General features: G+C 40.0%; 1 protein-coding gene across 1 annotated transcript in view; it reads left to right on the top strand.

Annotated features, from left to right (window-relative positions):
• The window catches only part of fars2 (phenylalanyl-tRNA synthetase 2, mitochondrial), a 222,860-nt gene extending 205,519 nt beyond the window's left edge, over positions 1–17,341 (top strand). Inside the window, exon 11 of the mRNA XM_079259861.1 lies at positions 15,727–17,341. Coding sequence (XP_079115987.1) covers positions 15,727–15,865 — 139 coding nt within the window. The 3' untranslated portion in view covers positions 15,866–17,341. The remainder of the gene's footprint in view (positions 1–15,726) is intronic.
• Positions 17,342–18,187: the final 846 nt, after the last annotated feature.

Below are 18,187 nucleotides of genomic sequence, written 5' to 3'. Positions count from 1 at the left end.
CTTTTTTCTTTGTAGTTTCACAGCTTTTATCATTTAATGAGTAGACCAAATTCATGTTTTTGCTTCCTCTCTGTTGGTTTTAAATACAATTGTAGCTGCTAAAGTTGTGGGAATGGGATGTTAACTTTTTAGAAAGGGTGTTTTCTTGTTTTGCTCATTGAATTGACCATTTTTCTCTCACTTTAAGCCATTACTCTTGTTTCTATAATTCTTACTAATCTCCTACAATACAATATTTTACTGATGTTTTTTGCAGCAAGTTCGTGTAACCACTTATCAAAATGGATTTAATGATCCTGAAACCAAAACAGAAACCACATCACAAAAAGTTGAGTCTCAGTTCACCATTGCTTCACATTGCCTTTGCTCACATATGACTTGAGGTGGTGATTAGACCTTAAAAAAGAATGAACTTAAAAGACTCAAGAAAAACTTTGATACAAGTTACAGAAACCCAGGGAGGGCCTCATCGTTGTAGCTAGCCTCAGAGATGGTAAGCAAAGCCAATGAACTATAAACTGACTTAGTGTTATCAGGCGCATGCCTTGTGTTGGTGTGCCATAAACAGTATGTTTGCAAAATAAGTTTGCCTAGTAATAACTATTTAAAGGAATTATTCAGATTGACAGAACACAGCAGCTCCAACTAAGATTGGATGGTAAATGGACTTCTGTACTTCTATAGCGCTTTTCTAGTCATGCAGACCACTCAAAGCGCTTTACACTACTTGTCACATTCACCCATTCACACACACACTCATCCAACACACTCATAGCTTGGGGTTCAGTGTCTTGCCCTAGGACACTTCGGCCTGTTAGGGGCCTGTTAGGGGAAGCCTGGAATCGATCCCCCAACTTTCCAGTTGAAGGACAACTGCTCTTCCTCCTGAGCTACAGCCGCCCCAGATTCCTAAAGTAAGCGGCACAATGAAGGAACTTCTCTCATTTTCCCAGGATTTCATTTCCACCAATATTACGCGGGTAATAATCATTCCATCCCCTCCGAACTTTTCCTGAATAAAGCACCAAGTAGAATGTAGGACTTTTCACTTTCCCTGAAGTTCTTAATGGGTGGTGTTATGTGCTGAAGAGCTCTGATTGGTGGGATGTATTTGCAGTCTCCCACACTTGTGTTTAGCTTTACGGAGGTGTGTAGCTGTCAACATTTTTACTTTCACACACTCATTTGATCATTTGAAAAGTGGGGTTATGGAAGGTGGATGGACGGCAAAGTCCAGGCTGTTGCCAAGGACAATTTCAAGTCAGCTACTTGATTGTATAAATAGCCGACAATCTAGAAAAAACTGAATGTACGGAGCACAGAGAAACAAATCCAGAAAAAGTTGTAGAAATAGCAATATATAGAAAGTATAGGAAATCAGAGTCTGACTGTGTGGTGTTTGCATGTTCTCCCTGTGTATGCGTGGGTTCTCTCTGGGTACTCCAGCTTCCTCCCACCGTCCAAAGACATGTTTGTTAGGTTAATTGGTTACTCTAAATTGCCCATAGGAGTGAGTGTGAGTGGTTGTTCGTCTCTGTGTGGCCCTGCGATGGACTGGTGAGCTGTCCAGGGTATACCCTGCCTGTCGCCCAAAGCCAGCTGGGATAGGCTCCAGCTTCCCCGCGACCCTGAATTGGATTAAGCGGTTTAGAAAATGAATGAATGAGTCTGACTGCCATACAAACATGGTAAGGGCCATTAAAACGATTTTTCCAGAACTTTGCAGTGCGATGGGATTGCAAACCACACAGATTACCAAGACTTCTTTTACCATGGTGTACCATACAATGCTGTATGTCCTGGTAATAATTCCTAGAAAGGATGATGAAAACCTCCTTATTGATACTTAATCCTTTGTTTTTATGTGACATCTTCTCCTATAGGTAATTCAAGTCTTGTTTTATGTCTTGTTGCACAGCTCGTCTTTGACTGTCTAAAACCATGACAACTGAGACCACATCTGTACCAGTTCTTCAACATTTTCTTCATTGTTAAAGGGGTGCTATGATGGTATTTCAAGTTTTTTTAGCTTTCTACAGTGTTATAGTGTTGAATCCTCATCAGACATGTGAACGACACTGTTTTTTATCACCTAATCGCATGTTTGAGTTTGAGTTTGAGTTCCAGCACGCTCTCCGTTCGGTTTCCATGGCAACGAAAAGCTCGTCGTTTTAGAAAGTTTTTTCTACTTCAAAATCCTTGTGACGTCCCGGGGGATAAGGTTCGGTGACTGGTTACCTTCTACTGGTTAACTAGGGCATGTACAAATACATCAGGCGGGTGGAAAACGTGGGATAAAGTTATTTCCAACGATGGCTGGTGAGTTTACCAAAGAGAGACATCCTGCTGCATTCGTTGCTGTGGGTTGCTGTTTTCCACTTCGTTTTCAGGCTCTGATTCAGGTTCCAACATGTAGGGCTATATGCTATGTGTTGACATTGTATTTTGTTTTTTTATTGAGTTCATATGAGCCTAATCCTTCTGTTTATGAGATGCAACAATGACGGCAAAAGCAGGTGCGGTGCGCGATCCCGATGTAGTGCAGTGGTGGGAGGCGGGGCTTAATGCGGAAGAGTCTCAATCCACTCGTTTTGCCCGCAGACTGATCTGACAGCCTACGGAGAGGGTCGGTCTGAAGTAAATAAAGCGATTTGTGACAATAACTCCATCAATCCCAGCCATTCTGGTCTCAGAAATAAAAATAAATTAGCCTGAAATGCACATAATAGTTCCACTTTAAGCTGTGACGTAAATGGCTCCTTGTACGATCTGGCCTTAGTACACACAGAACGGCAAATGATGGGTTTTACTCCTAACGAATGTGGTTTATCTACATCAATGGTTTCTCTGAAACCCATATTTACTCCTGAATCCACTTTGAACGCACCACTGTATTCCTGCCAGTATATCCAATGGTTATGTTGTTGGTCATGTAAAAATATGTACGGGATATGATGTATTTTCTGGACCATATGTGCACCTTATGATCCGGTGCATTTTTGTATTTTTTTATCTTTATCTTTATGATTTAATTATTTCTGGTTGTGCTTATTGACCTCAAACCAATTTTATGTGGTACACGGCGCTCAAAAAACTGTCAGAATGTTTTTGTACGACTTTTGTAAGTTACGAAGCCGCACCACTTTGGGGAATTACGACTGTCAGGGGCCTTGCGGAGTAATACGTACTGTGCTTCAGCTTCAGCTTACCAGTACCGGTTTACTCTTTGGGACCATGGAAGAAGAGCATTAAACAACTTGGACCAGTGCATTACTGGTAGGGTTTTAATGCATAACATGGAGTTTAGAAAATCACAATGTGCAGCAGCATTAATGCACAGTTTTAATACGCAGATCCCAGTTGTTTATTCCACTTATACCATAGTCCCACACAATAAACATTTCTATAACAAATCTTTATTTCTTTTTTACACAACTTGCTAAATATGCTGAAGCATAGGAACCATTTTATCTTGGTTTCCATGCACTTTTTATGCTAAACATCCACAATCAAGCTATAGCCCGTTTCTCTCATTCACATGTCAAAATCCAGCTGATCGGAACCAGCTTATTAAAGTGTTGATATGGTGACACCTCCAACAGAGGGATCTAAAGGTGATTTAACTTGCTGAACTACGTGTGCGTGCATATAAAAATAATGCACGCCAACTGACATTGGAAGTATCACTGACCATTATGAAGTTTTTAACCCGGTGCGCCTTATGTATAAAAATGGATGTGATATTAAAAAATCATAGATATTGCAACTTGTGATCCAGTGAGCCTTTTGGTCCGAATAATACGATATGATATAAATATTCTAGAAAATAGTTTTTGTTGGCCATTGCACTGAGTTCGTTAATATCTGGGATTATTATTAGAATTACACATCTATGTTACGTCACATAGATATAACCTGTGTCGTTTCTGCAGCTGATCTATGATCGGCTTATGTAATAATGGAAGTATCTTATTGAAAAAGGAAAGAACACAGAAATTAAATCTGATTTGTTGGAGGAAGATGGATAGACCTCTGACAGACTTGTGTCTCTTCATACCAGAGTAAAGAAATGGTGAAATCAAACTGAGATATGTTGAGGATCAGAGAGAACAACAAGGGGAGAGAAGGGGAAGACCCCCTCCTTTCCTACACTCCTTTTCTCATTCCTCCCCTCTCAGGAGTTTCTACAGTATCAAATCTGCTCAGCTTTGTCTCTTCATGTAAAGGTAACACGGTGCATTCAAGGACGCTGGCAACTGCTGGAGTTTCCTCTCGTCTGCCCCTCCCTTTTTCAATTGATTCCTGTTTTCCCTCTGTCTTCCTCCCTTCTCTCCATCTGAATTAAAACCAGCTCTCTTCTTTCAAGCGTGTCCATCACCATCCACTTATCCCTCTGTGTTCCAGCCCTTTCTGTATGTGTCTCCTGGCCTCTCCCGATGAAACTTTATACGGCTCTTTGGAACACAGCCCCTCTCCATTCCTTCATCTCTCTAGCTCTGTCTCTATCCTGCCATCTGCTGAAGTCTGACATCAAATCGATGGTGTTTTTTTGTGTTTGGGCTGCGATGCCCTCAGCCATGTTTGCTCTCCTTCTCTAATTTCGACAAAGTTTCCAGATTTTCTTCTTCCCATTGAGGATATTAATGAGTATCCTTTGCACTGGGTTTGTTTGATTTTTTTTTTCTTATCAATGTGAGTCCCTTGAATGGTTTCTTTTTTATTTAATGCTCTTCATTGTTATCTTTCTTATTAGATAACAAAGATGCAGAAATCTGATACTACCATTATGTTTGCACAAAAGTTCATATTTACTTTACATGTTTCTTTTCATCCAAGCAAATTTTAGAGAATGAACTCATGAGAGTCTTTTTCAGCATTATTTAACTGTAGCTCCTTTTCACTTGTTCATACGACTTTTCCTCAAGTTTCCGGCAGAGTGGTGTCGTCTCATTGTGTGCAATAGAAAACATCCATGTCAGATGGTTATTCTGAACAAACAAGTGATTTCTTGGCATCACGTCATGGCCGGAGTGAAGGTTTTTCAGGGCACCGTGAATGGAGCTCACAGGCTCTTAATGGAAACCGGATCAGTTGGAAAATAAGATCGGCCAGGCTATCAGAAGATCAATACTTTAAGCTTTGTTTTCTCAGACAGAGAAAAGAAACTGAATGCATTCAGTAAAAGACAGAAAGTTTCATTAGAAAAAAAGTCCTGTCCAAAGAAGCCTGTTTAATTGTCTTGGAGATGGAGTGGCATCTGTAAATTTATTTTACGGAAAACATGGACAAGCAATCAAACTTTTCAAAGTGGATGATGGAAGGAAGTCTAATTTATTGATCAAGCTGGGTGGGAGGTTTGTTACTCTGACTCGTGATGTGCATGAAGACCAGCAGCAAAGAGACAGATACCAAAATGAACCAATTGTAAGATGTTGACCAAGAAAAACAGCTCCTCTTGTTTGCGTCTCAGTTAAGAACAATTCATACTGTAGAAGGATAGCGTCAAAAAGCACTCAAGATTTTGACTCCTCACTGTCTTCGATGCCACAGTCATATAAACCCAATTCTCCTGGACATTTATGGGAGGAAAAAGTAATCCTGAAAGTACTGTGAAACGCTGTCTCATTAACCTTTTTATCATGTCCACCTTCCTAATACCTGACCAGACCCCTGTTTTTTTCTTCAGGACAGCCTTAATTATTGGTGTCATAGATTCAACAAGGTGTTGGAGCAAACTCTTTGAGGAATGTTTCCACGTTGGCATGAAATATCACACAGTTTCTGCACATCATGATGAGAATCTCCCATTCCACTGCGTCCCAAAGCTGCTCTGCTGGATGTAGATCTGGTGACTGTGGAGGCCGTTGGAGGACAGTGAACTCATCGTCATGGTGGAGATGATGTGAGCTTTGTGACATGGTGCATCATCCTGCTGGAAGTTAAACCATGTCATGTTGGTACTAAGGGGACCAGAGTGGGCAAAGAAAACACACCCTAACCCCGCCAGCAGCCTGAATGGTCATACAGCTGGCTTTCTGATCCTTTTATCTGAATGTGGAGCTGAACTGGAGACTCATCAGACCAGCAACGTTTCTCCATCTTCTATTGTCCAGTTCTGGTGAGTCTGTGTGAATTGTAGCCTCAGTTTCCTGTTCTTAGTTGAGGTGCAATAAAACATCTGCTTCCAGGCTGGACATGTTGTGTGTTCAGAGATGATGTTCTGCATATCTTGGTGGAACCAGTGTTTACTGGTAAAGAATTAGACATGTTCAGTATTCCCCTCCTCAAGACGTTTTGGTAACTCCAAAAAATAATTTAAAAAAAAAAAAGGGGGGGGGGGGGGGGGGGGGGGGGTCAAGGTCTCTAGAAATTGCTGAGTGGTTCTTTTTAAAGTAAATCTCTTTTTTTTTTTAAGTACTTTGTCTCAGTAATCCATCAAGAAAAGTGTGGTGGAGACCGATGTTTCCAGTCGAGCAAAATGCATTTGAGAGAAGTGTGAGAAGTTGTGATTTCCCTGATTCGGGCGTATATAGAAGTATTTTTTAAGCCAAAGTGCCACCTAAGCTCTGTTCATATCTAATAGTTTAATAGTTTAGCTGAAAAATAAATTCAATAATTTAATCATGAATTAAAGTACTATTTATTGATGAGCCTAGACGCAGATGACTTGTGCATTCTACCAACACACACAAATGGCCTTTATCTTTGCTTAATTGAACACAATGGAGGATTTTGTTTTAGCTTGGGAGCAATAACTCAGTTTGGAAGAGTAGTTCTTTTAACTCTTAACCCTTATTGAAATAAATGAGCTGATGCGTTTGTCAATCTGCAGCCATTATGGTTTTTAAAAAAAATAAAACTTAAGATATTTTTAGATAAGTACATTCAATAGTAGCACCATTTTAATCGTATTGACCCCTCCTGCAACCGACAGGGGAAGGTCTCCATCTTTCAAAGTCTAGTTTACGCTTCTCTAGCAGGAGGACAAAAATTGTCCAAATTGAAGACAAAAGATTTTACAAACTTTGTGTCACTTCCACGCCAAGATATTTAACATAAGTTCTGACAATTTTAAATGGGAATGTGTCCAGAGAGCATGTGGTTCCAGTTTCAGTGGAAATGACGAACTTTTGCTAAAGTTGACTTTATATCCCTACAGCTTCCCTAGTTGATCCGACAAGTTAAAAATAACAGGAAGAGAGGGTTTGGGATTAGATACATAGAACAACAAATCATCTGCATATAGAGAGGATGTGAGCTGCCCTGCTCTATATCCTGAAACTTTCTACTTCTCTCTGTCGTGTTGTGGTCTTAAACAACAAAAAATATATGCAATGAAGGGTATTTTCTCTGGTTGCCTTTGTACCACAAATGTAATGTTCAGCTTCTGGGTGTAGAAGGGTGAATATCATGTCTTTAGTTTTGTTCCTACAGGCTTAACATCAATAACTATAGCTAATCCCCACTTATTTAAATCAATAGTTCTTTCCTTTTTTTCCTAATGATGCATTTATCTGCACTGCAGACAAAAATAAATAAAACTGTGAGTATGTATTGTATCATATATGGCCTGTAAACAGGATTCTCTAGCTAAAAGTACCTAAATTCACATTACCAGCCTAAGACCATCACAGAGACAGTCACCTGTGATTGATCAACCTCAGAAACCTTCGCAAGTATTATTGTTCAGAGTAAAGTAAAAGAAAAAATAAAGATTTATCAAACACTGGTTAGCTATTTTGAATATGTTCAAAACATTTTTTACTTTATTGGGTGATTGTTGATACAGATACTGGCCCTTCTGGAACATCGAACATATGCGCTATAAATGCAGTAAAACACTGAGTTGATAAGCTGAATATGAGTATTTTTATCTTCTGGTCATTCAGGAAGTGTGTTTTAAAATGATGCTGAAGGTACCAAATACTGCTGTAAACTAAATAAGTTTAAGCTTTGAGGATTTGTGCTGTTCCAAACAGAAAAAAGATCAAGTTTTATGTTGTTAATTGTGTCTTACTGTAAAAGAAATGAAAATGTCACCGGGGAAATTTTCACCCCCTGAGCAATTAAGATTCCATGAATAGCTTGCTGCACCAATTAAAACAAAACTGAGGCGGATCAGCTTGATGTCTTGTTTTCAATCCTGCCCCCCCAACACACACACGCACACACACACACACACACACACACACACATCCAACTTTAACAAATTCTGTGTGCTTTTATAAATAGCTGAAAGGAGATAATCATCAAGGAGAATCTGTGTATTTCATTAAAGCCATAAGATTCAGTTTTTGTCACAGAATAATTTTGCTGTTTCATTTCTGTGGAGCTCTTTGACTGGTTTCATTACAGGTCCATCTCTAAGCCCAGTTTGACACGAGGACAGACAAACTGGTTTAAATAACGGCCTTTAATTGTTATTTTGATTAATCAAATTTACATGTGAGCCCAAATCCTAACCCTCTAACATTCCTGTAGCTTTGGTTTCGATCCACATCCGCTGTGGCGTCATTTTAATAAGCTTCTGCGATGCCACACACAGTTTTCACCAAGTTCTTGTACTGGTAATGGGATGAAGGGAGTTTTCTTCTGTACAAAGCCTTCTCCAGCACACCCCCAAAACCTTTCAGCTGGGATCAGGTCTGGACTCTGTGTGGGCCAATCCAAGCCTCTTGTTCCCTGAACCACTCTTTCCCAATCTGAACCCCATGAATCCCACCATTTTCATCCTGGCATATGCCTGAATATAAGTCGGAATAGCCTGCTCATTCAGTGTATTCCGGTTGTCAGCTGACACGTTTCTGAATCTAGACCTGAACCTAGACCTGTACAGTTGGAACTAGGCATGATGGCTGCATCACGTCACCCTCCTGTCTTCTTACCCCGATGCTCCAACCACTCTGGAACAATCTGGACTCAAACCACATGAGCTTCTTCCAGCTCCAGAGTCCAGTCTTAATGATGCCTAACCCAACTCAAGCATTTTTCTCCATTTAGCATCACAGATAAGTTGTTTTCTTATGTCTGCTCAGCTGATAAGTCCCAGTTCTGAGAGTTCTTCATCCCATTGTTCATGTGGAAATGTTCTTACTTTCACTATTCGGCCTTGTCCTGAAGACATGCATTGATCTTTAACTATTTGATTTGACCAAATGTTCAAGTGATCAACGTTAACTGTCACGTTTGTGGTGGAGGTAAATGGTTAGGACCCAAATACGGAGCCGGGAGCCAAAGTGAAGAAGTTTTAATACTGAACTGAAAGGCAGAGGACACAGGAGGCTAAACTGAACTAAACATGCAAACACAAACCCAATGGACCAGCAATAAGAACAGAAACCAAGAAGTATAAATGCAGGAAAACCAAACAAAACACAGTTGTGGTGAATGGACTAAATGAGACCAGGTGAGTCCAATGAACAGGAATAAGGCTAAACAAGAAACAAGGGAACTAAACAGGGAAGACCAGAACTAAAGATACAAAAAAAGAAACCAAAACTAAAAATATAAAACACACATCGTGACAGTCAACCATTTTTTTTTTTTTACTTTTTTTTTTTTTTTTTTCTGAGCTCAGTTTTTCCTGGAAACAAAGATTCCCAACTATTCTTACAGTTTTTAATGATGTGTTTGGCAGTTCTTAACCCAATTTCGTAGAAATTGGAATTCTGCTCTTTTAAACAATTTAGTTCTTTGATTAGGTTCTCTTAGAAGAGTCTGCCTGTTTTTTTGGTTTTGTTTTTTTTTTTGGCTCCCAAACAACTCTTCATTTAGTTTCACTCAGAGCTTTAGTCTAATTTTGCAATTATTTTCTGATCACAGATATCATGCAAATCAAGTAGTTAAAGGTCAAAGTCTGAAAATTATGATGCTTTAGATCCCCTAATTTTGTGTTGACACATATATGTAATGAAAATCTGGTTTCCAGCTCTGTACCAGGACATTCCCCATCTTCTAAGAGGCCCTTCCTTATTTACATAGTCGTGTTTATCTTAGTCTTTCCTTGTATCTAGTTGACCACATCATCATCATCATCATCATCATCTTCATGCCGCTTATCCGGGGTCGGGTCGCGGGGGCAGCAGCCTAAGCAAGGAAGCCCAGACTTCCCTCTCCCCAGCCACATTTGCCAACTCTGCGGGGGGGGGATCCCAAGGCGTTCCCAGGCCAGCCGAGAGAAATAATCCCTCCAGCGTGTCCTGGGTCGTCCCCGGGGTCTCCTCCCAGAGGGACGTGCCTGGAACACCTCACCAGGGAGGTCCAGGAGGCATCCTTACCAGATGCCCGAGTTGACCACATACTCTGCCCATCTAAAGTCCCGCCACTTCTGAAGGTTTGGCTCTTTTAGACATAAATTGATTCTTCTCATTCATTGCAAAGAATTAGAAAACCTAATTTACTACATTGGTTTGGGTTCAATATTTGTATACCAGTTGAAACATCATCATCATCATCGTCATGGCCGTCCATGCAGTAATTATCCATTGGGAACAAACATACCTGTTTGCTTAGTTGAATCCAGGTGGTGATGTGTTTTTGGGACTGGCAGTGGATGTCTTCCTCAGCTATTAACTTTTCAGATGTATGCTTCCTGTTGTGTTTGTTTGTAAGGATGATTACATAAAGAACGTACATCCAGCGTTCATAATGATTTATGTGGTAATCAAACATTATGTTCAGCATCTATAAGAAGCAGACATGAACATAAATTCATCTTTCATGTAGCTGATTATAAACAGATGTTTCTCAGGTATACTGCATCATCAATCCTCAATTTGCATCTTCTAGCCCCCGTCTCTCCTGCATGTTGTATTAGAATATATATATATATATATGTATATATATATATATATATATATATATATATATATACATATACATGTATATATATATACACTACTCACAAAAAGTTAGGGATATTCAGCTTTTGGGTGAAATTTCACAACAAGCCTAAAATGCATTCAAACCTGTACAGGTGAACTTAATGTGATCTTCTCTAAGCTTTTAAATGCACATGTCCAACTGTTAAATGTTTCAATAAATTTTGCACAAGTTGCTGTTCTCTAACAAGGAGCTTAACGGCAAAAATCACGGCAGGTGTGTGATCCTTGAATTGACCAATAAATGTCCTGGTTCAATTAGAGCTGGTGTTTAAACGGTTGTCCTCATCATGCTGTTCACATTTTGACATCATGAGACCAAGACGACACCTAACAATGGAACAACAGTCCCTTGCCATTGCGACGCTTCAAACAGGACGTTCTCAGACAGAAGTGGCCACTGAGCTTGGAGTGTCACAGAGTGTCATCAGCAGGTTGCAACAGAGATATGGAGAGACTGGAAGAGTCACAGAAAGGCCTAGAAGTGGACGTCCTTTGGCCACATCCCGTGCTGATGACCGCTACATTGTGAACACTGCCCTGAGAAACCGGATGATGAATGCCACTCAACTCCAGGCACGTTTAAGAGAGGCGAGAGGCACCCAAGTGTCACGTCAGACCATTCGAAACCGTTTCCATCAGCGTGGTCTGCGTGCTAGACGACCTGCACGGGTACCTGACCACACCACCAGGCACAGGCATCATCGTCTTGCATGGGCCAGGGAGCATTTACGCTGGACGAGGAACCAGTGGGCCTCAGTGCTGTTCTCTGATGAAAGTCGATTCACACTGAGCAGAAATGATGGCCGGCAACGATGTTGGAGACGTCAGGGAGAGCGCTATGCATCAGCCACTGTTGTCACCAGGCCAGCTTTTGGTGGTGGCGGTGTTACAGTGTGGGCAGGGGTGTCCACTTGGTACAGAACTGCCCTACACTTTGTGAATGGTGCAGTGACAAGCCCATACTACCTGAATAACATCATTAATCCAGTGATTGTGCCCCTACATGAACAGCACAGGCCTGATTTCATCTTCATGGACGACAATGCTCCTGCTCATCGAGGCCGCATCATCAGGGAACGGCTGTTGGAGACTGGTGTACCTCAAATGGAATGGCCTGCACTCTCTCCAGACCTGAATCCCATTGAAAACCTGTGGGATCAGCTGAGCCGTCGTGTAGAGGCTCGAGACCCTGCACCCCAGAACCTCAATGACCTGAGGGCTGCCCTTCAAGAAGAGTGGGATGCTATGCCTCAGCAGGCAATAAGTTGCCTTGTGAACAGCATGAGACGTCGTTGTCAAGCTGTAATTGATGCTCAAGGGCACATGAAGAGATATTGAGATGTTCCAATTTTTTGTTGTGGTGTAACTACCATTGTTGTTACCTTTTGTGTTGAATGAATTTTTTGAGATGAGGAAATCAGTAGTGCATCCTTCTACTTAAATGTCTTACTTTTATGATATTATATCACTGTAGCATGAACATATTGCATTTTCCATAAATTTCACCTGAAAGCCACATATCCCTAACTTTTTGTGAGTAGTGTATGTATATATATATATATATATATATATATATATATATATATATATATATATATATATATATATATATATAATGAGATGAGTATTTATAATTATTCCTGTTTACCTTGCACAATGCAAGTGTTTTTGTGTGTATGTGCGTGTGCAGTGCTCACAGGTGTCACTGTATCGATCCCCCCCCCCCCCCCCCCCCCCCCCCTCCCTTGGCCATGTGGGCTGGATAATGGAGATATCAATTATTCAACACCGCAGTCTATCACATGAAATACCATTCCCTGTGTGTGTGTGTATATGTGTGTACACAAATATGATGTGTAATTGTGTTTCTTCATTTACAGCCTGACACTCTGACATTTCCTCCAAATGTACTGATGTTAAATTATTCATTAGGTGCTGAGAAAAAGGGCGAACGACACTAGGAATGAATGAAGAGAGAGACTGTGATGTATTTAGTTGTTGTAGATCTGAATGTGAATGTGTTGTAAGTCACTTTGTCAACTGCGGGATTAGGGGTAATGGGTGCTGAAAAGTGTATAGAAGACATCGGTGAGACAGGAACTGAGAATATAGACTGAAAGGCTGAAAGGAGGAGATGAGGGGGGGTCAGGTGATGGAGGAAAATAGGGGTAAGGACATAAAGCATGCATAGGGAAGGACCAGGGGAGAGCATGGGAGACAATAAAGAGGATTAATTAGGACTAGATGAGATAAAAAAAACACATAGCGTGAAAAATGGTGCTTAAAAAACTCATTTATATGGAAGTTCAGAGCAGCCATTCATGCAGTTATTTATTTTGATTCTTTTTGTCGTCGTCACACACTTATTCTTCTACGTATTTGTGATGATGAAGCTTATTTTCATGTTCCTTTTCTCATCATTACGAAAACAACATACCGTTACTGGTAACAAGCCTTTTGATTTTAAGATTCTTTTACTTGTTTATAAATGCCTTAATGGTCTTGGGCCTTCTTATTTATCCGACCTTCTTTTTAATTATGAGCCTTCGCGGACCCTGAGGTCCTCTGGTACTGGCCTTTTAGTGGTTCCTAAAGTCAGAACTAAGACATACGGTGAGACCTCTTTCCATTGTTATGGTCCTCGACTGTGGAACAGCCTGCCAGAGAGCCTCAGGGCCGCGGAGACTGTTGATGTTTTTAAGAAGAGGCTCAAGACACACCTTTTTAGCTTAGCATTTAACTGAATTTTATTTTACTTTATTTACTTATCTTAATTTACTTCACTTATTAATTAATTTATTTTTAAAATGTTTTATTAGATTTCTTATTTTTAATACATTGTGAAGTCCTTCTATGTATATATGTATATTTTCTTTTATTGTTGCTCTTATTTCTTACTGCTTCTTAAGGTTATTCATCTTCTGGTTTTAACTCCAGTGTTTTCCTTATGGGGATCCTGCACGCTGGGGGCCCTGCCTGTTTGGTCTGGGGGCTGTTGTCATGACGACCGCTGCTGTTTGGGTGGCGCGGGGTCCACCACTGCAGCTTCACGGCTGCGGGGTGGCCCCGTTGCTGCCTGGGAGTTGTGCGGTTGCTGTGGCAACAGACCCCTATGAGCATGCGGGGGACTGGCTCCTGGTGTGGCTGGATCCCGAGGTATTGTTTCCTCACATCAGCACCAAGTCAGAATTTTTATCACTTACTGGATGTTTTTAGTTGTTTTATTAACCAGAATTCAGTTAAAGAGACAGTATTCAGGGAATGATGTTTTTCGGGGAATGTGGGTGGGTGTGGGGGGGGGGGGTTCTTTGCTCTATGTCCTTGTGTGTGTGTGTGAGTGTGTGGAAAGAGCTTGTGTCTATTTTTTTAAATGCCTTTTTATCCACTGTTTGTTTTAATCCTTATGACTTGATTTTATCCTGTAAAGCACTTTGTGTTGCCTGAGGCATGAAGAGTGCTCAAGAAATAAAGTTTGATTTGATTTGATTTGATTTTTTCCTCGAGATAACAAGATGACCACTGTGAGCTTCAGAATGAGCTGTTAGCTCCAAATTTATCGATTATTGTCAAAGTTAATCAAAAACTGAAACCGTAAGTTGAGGCAAGTTATTCTGTTTGCTTCGTAAAAGTTGCTCTCTGGTAGTTTAGCACTTTCATCAAGCTAATGAAAATAATAATTAAAGTGTTAAAAATGTAAAAGAGAAAAAAAAAGTTAAAGTACAGCTTCTCTCAGCTTCTGTAAGTTTTAAAATATTTATTGCTGGAATTAAAAAGCATCCACCACAAAATATAATACTAATTCTCTGATGCATGGATTTTTTTGTTTTTAAAGAAACAAAGCAAAGATGTTTGTCACATATATATTAATTTTACATAAAGTGATGACTGTTTTTATTTAGTATGTCTTTATCTATTCTATGAAAATATTCCTAGAATAAAACATCATATAAATATTATATGTATATTATGTATTATATGGAAGCTATAGCTATTAGCTATAGTTTCTTTTCCCATTTATCACTGAGGCAAATGTGAAATGAACAATGTGTGTATATAAAATACACTATGCATGAAAGGTTTAATATACACTTAAAGGTGCACGTTTAATATGCATTGTGTCTTTTACAAGCTGTTGCAGCCACCATGTCTGAAAACTCAAGCCTATTAGGATTGAAGTTCATAAATGACATCCAGTTATAAGAAAAATTCTAAATGTAAGGCTTAAAAACTATCAAAAACTCAATAAATGAGGCGGATCCGTGTTTTGAGGGGGGGTTAAATTCAACTTGATGCCAACGCAAATTCATGCTGAATCAGCTAATTCAAGAGATAATTCTTCCTATTCTGTGGTATTAATAATATTTTGGTTGTTAATGGGTTTAAAATAAAGTAAATGTAATGGTTCCACAGATTAGTTTCTTTGTATAAATGCGTACATCTTGACTGCTTCATATAAAAGTGTATCAAAGCAGTTCGTTCATCCTTGACTTACAGTCAGGAAAATATTTATTACAACTCTTGTTTTTCAAACAAATACACCTTTATTTGTACATTTATTTCATGACTTACAATTTGCACTCCATGACTGAGTGGTTAAGCGTGTGAAATATAAAGTGGGTCATCCTGCAGCCATCAGCTAAATGTAAGGCTTGAAAATAGTCAGAAAAGTTAACCAGTGGGGCTGAGATATTTGAGGGGGGTTGAATTCAGCGTGGGGCCCCAAAACATCTTGGTCACCGTGGTCGAGGGAGGTGTGAGGCTGTTAGAGCTGAAACGCGTCTGTTGGCTTTAACAGGGTTTTAACAGCTTAAAATGAGTCACTGATCATGTCTGTGTGTTTCAGGACCGGGAGGCGGAGTCAGTGCTACCGCATCGTTTACCGCCACATGGAGCGAACTCTGACCCAGCAGGAGGTCCGAATCGTCCACCAGCAGATCGAGCACACGGCCGAGACGGAGCTGGGCGTTCAGGGCCGATACTGAGTCTCTCACACACACTCACACACACACACACACACATACTCAGAGCTGTTAAACAGTTCCATGGCGTCCTCGGAGCTGTGATATTTTGCCGCAGGGAGAAATGTGTTGGCTTCAATGAAGGCGTCACACTCTGCTATTGATGCTAGTGCTTCACACACACACACACACACACACACACTCTGCGGTTCATCATCATCTTTTCTCTTCAGGCTGAAACGTGAGAATCTGACGTACGTCACCTTTAATTCTCAGAAAGGTGTTGTGGGCGTTGAGGCCTGTTCTGGTTCTGACTGCAGACAAGCGGCTTTCTGCCGCTGACCGTCTGGATTTCCTCCACAACATGCCGTCTTTTGTAACGACTTTACAGCGTAAGAAATGTCTTGGTCTGTTTGAGACGTCGTCCTTTCATTTTAAACTTTGGATGAAAGTTTTCTTGTTTCATTTGAAGCCTGAAAACTCAGCCTATGATTATTTTTTAATTACCGTAAATGAAGCTGTCGATGCAGCAGCTGACTGAAACCGGCAACAAATTAGTCCGCGAATACGTGCAAAGTTTCCCCTGAAGAAGTCCTCATCGTTCCACACTAACACGTTAAACAGATCTTCTTCCCTGAACTGAACTAGTTCAGATGTGAAGAAGCTCTTTCTGTCTGCAGGTGGTCGTTGGTGGGGGGGGGGGAGTACAAATCCCAGCAGCAGGGTTCACATCCACCTTCCTCTCAGCAGATCAGAAAATAAAACCTTTCTGATTAAAACAATGTTTTCTCCAAAAGTCACTTGAACTTCTCGTCTTTCTGGAGACTAATTATTCATAATGAGCATAAATCCTCCTGCTTCTCCACATCTGCTTTTAACACTAAAATAAGGCAGATTCATCTACTAACGTGTCAAGAAGCAACTTTATATACAAATCTGCTACATAATAAATATTTCTGAGCCTCTTTTAGGGATAATTAAACATGTCATAATGCTTTAATGCTGATTATGAAGTTTTTCTAAATGTTCTCATTAACAGCATTTGATTATGTTATTAGAGAACATTTCATCTGAATGTAATCACGTTTCCTTCAAAGCTTTGCCTTTTCCAGATTAGTAAATTATAAATGTTCATCCATTTAATTAGTTTTCCAAACACAAGCTGAACTCGACGTGAGTCAGAATTCCCGCTCCAGCGGGATCACATTGAAAATGCACCGTATGACAACATGCCAGGTTTCATCACCTGATGACGGCGTTTACCTTCAGACATGAAACCCAGACCGGCTTTTCATCATTTTCAGCCTGAAGCTACAGAGAAAAGAGTTAACAGAGAAGTCAAACATGAAGAATCTGCTGCTCCAGATCTATTTATCACACATTTATAGGAGTTTGACTCAGTTTGAGCTTCGGCTTTGTGTTTTTTCCTCTTTATGTTGGAATAAAGTTCAGTGTTTTCTGAACAGGTTTGTATGTTTAAATAAAAGCAATAAAACCGTTTTCTCTTTGCGTTGCTTTAATATGATGATTTCTAAGTGTGAAAGTGTGTTTATACAGTCATGAACCAGTTTGATACAAAGAAAAAAAAAACTGGGGTAAAATGGGTAGAAATAAAGAATAAATCAGATAAATGATAACTATTAGGGGTGGGAAAATCAAATCGGAAAATCGAAAATCTGGATTTTTTTTGTTTCACAATTTTAAAATAGATTTTTTGTGAAAGAAATCTATTTTTTTAAATTCAGTTAAATATAATGAATCCACTATAATAGTTTAGCCATTTTTATTGGTTTTATTGATATTTTTACTTCTTGGGTATTATAGCTGCAGAATGATGGTCTGGCTACTGTGTTGTTTTTTCTAACTGAAATCAAGAAAAATTACTAGCAAAAAAAGTTTTATAATTTTTTTTGTTTCTTTTTAATCCACAAAAATCAGCAAAATCAAAGAATTTTGAGAATCGCAATTTAAATCGAATCGGCACCCAAAAAAATCGGCATCGAATCGGGACAAAAGCATATCGTCACAGCCACAATAATTATAAAGACAGAAAAACAGACAGTGACATGCGACACATGAACGTTGCATCTTTAGAAATTCATGTTCTGTAAACAGAACATGTATCACACTGCTGCTACCTGCGAAGACATTTCCAGACATCGGTTCTGTGGATCTAAACTTTGTTCGTACCGGGTCAGACCTGCCTTCATCCTTGGTGACACAGACTCAACAAGATGGAAACGTTCCTCAGAGGTTTAGCTCCATGTTGACATGAAGCATCACACAGTCGCTGCACATCATGATGAGAATCTCCCGTTCCGCCTCATCATGATGAGAATCTCCCGT

The sequence above is a fragment of the Telmatherina bonti genome (genome assembly GCF_933228915.1).
Source record: "Telmatherina bonti genome assembly, chromosome: 20".
NCBI lineage: Eukaryota > Metazoa > Chordata > Actinopteri > Atheriniformes > Telmatherinidae > Telmatherina > Telmatherina bonti.
Note: the sequence above shows the minus strand (reverse complement) of the source record. Positions and strands in the feature narration are given on the sequence as shown.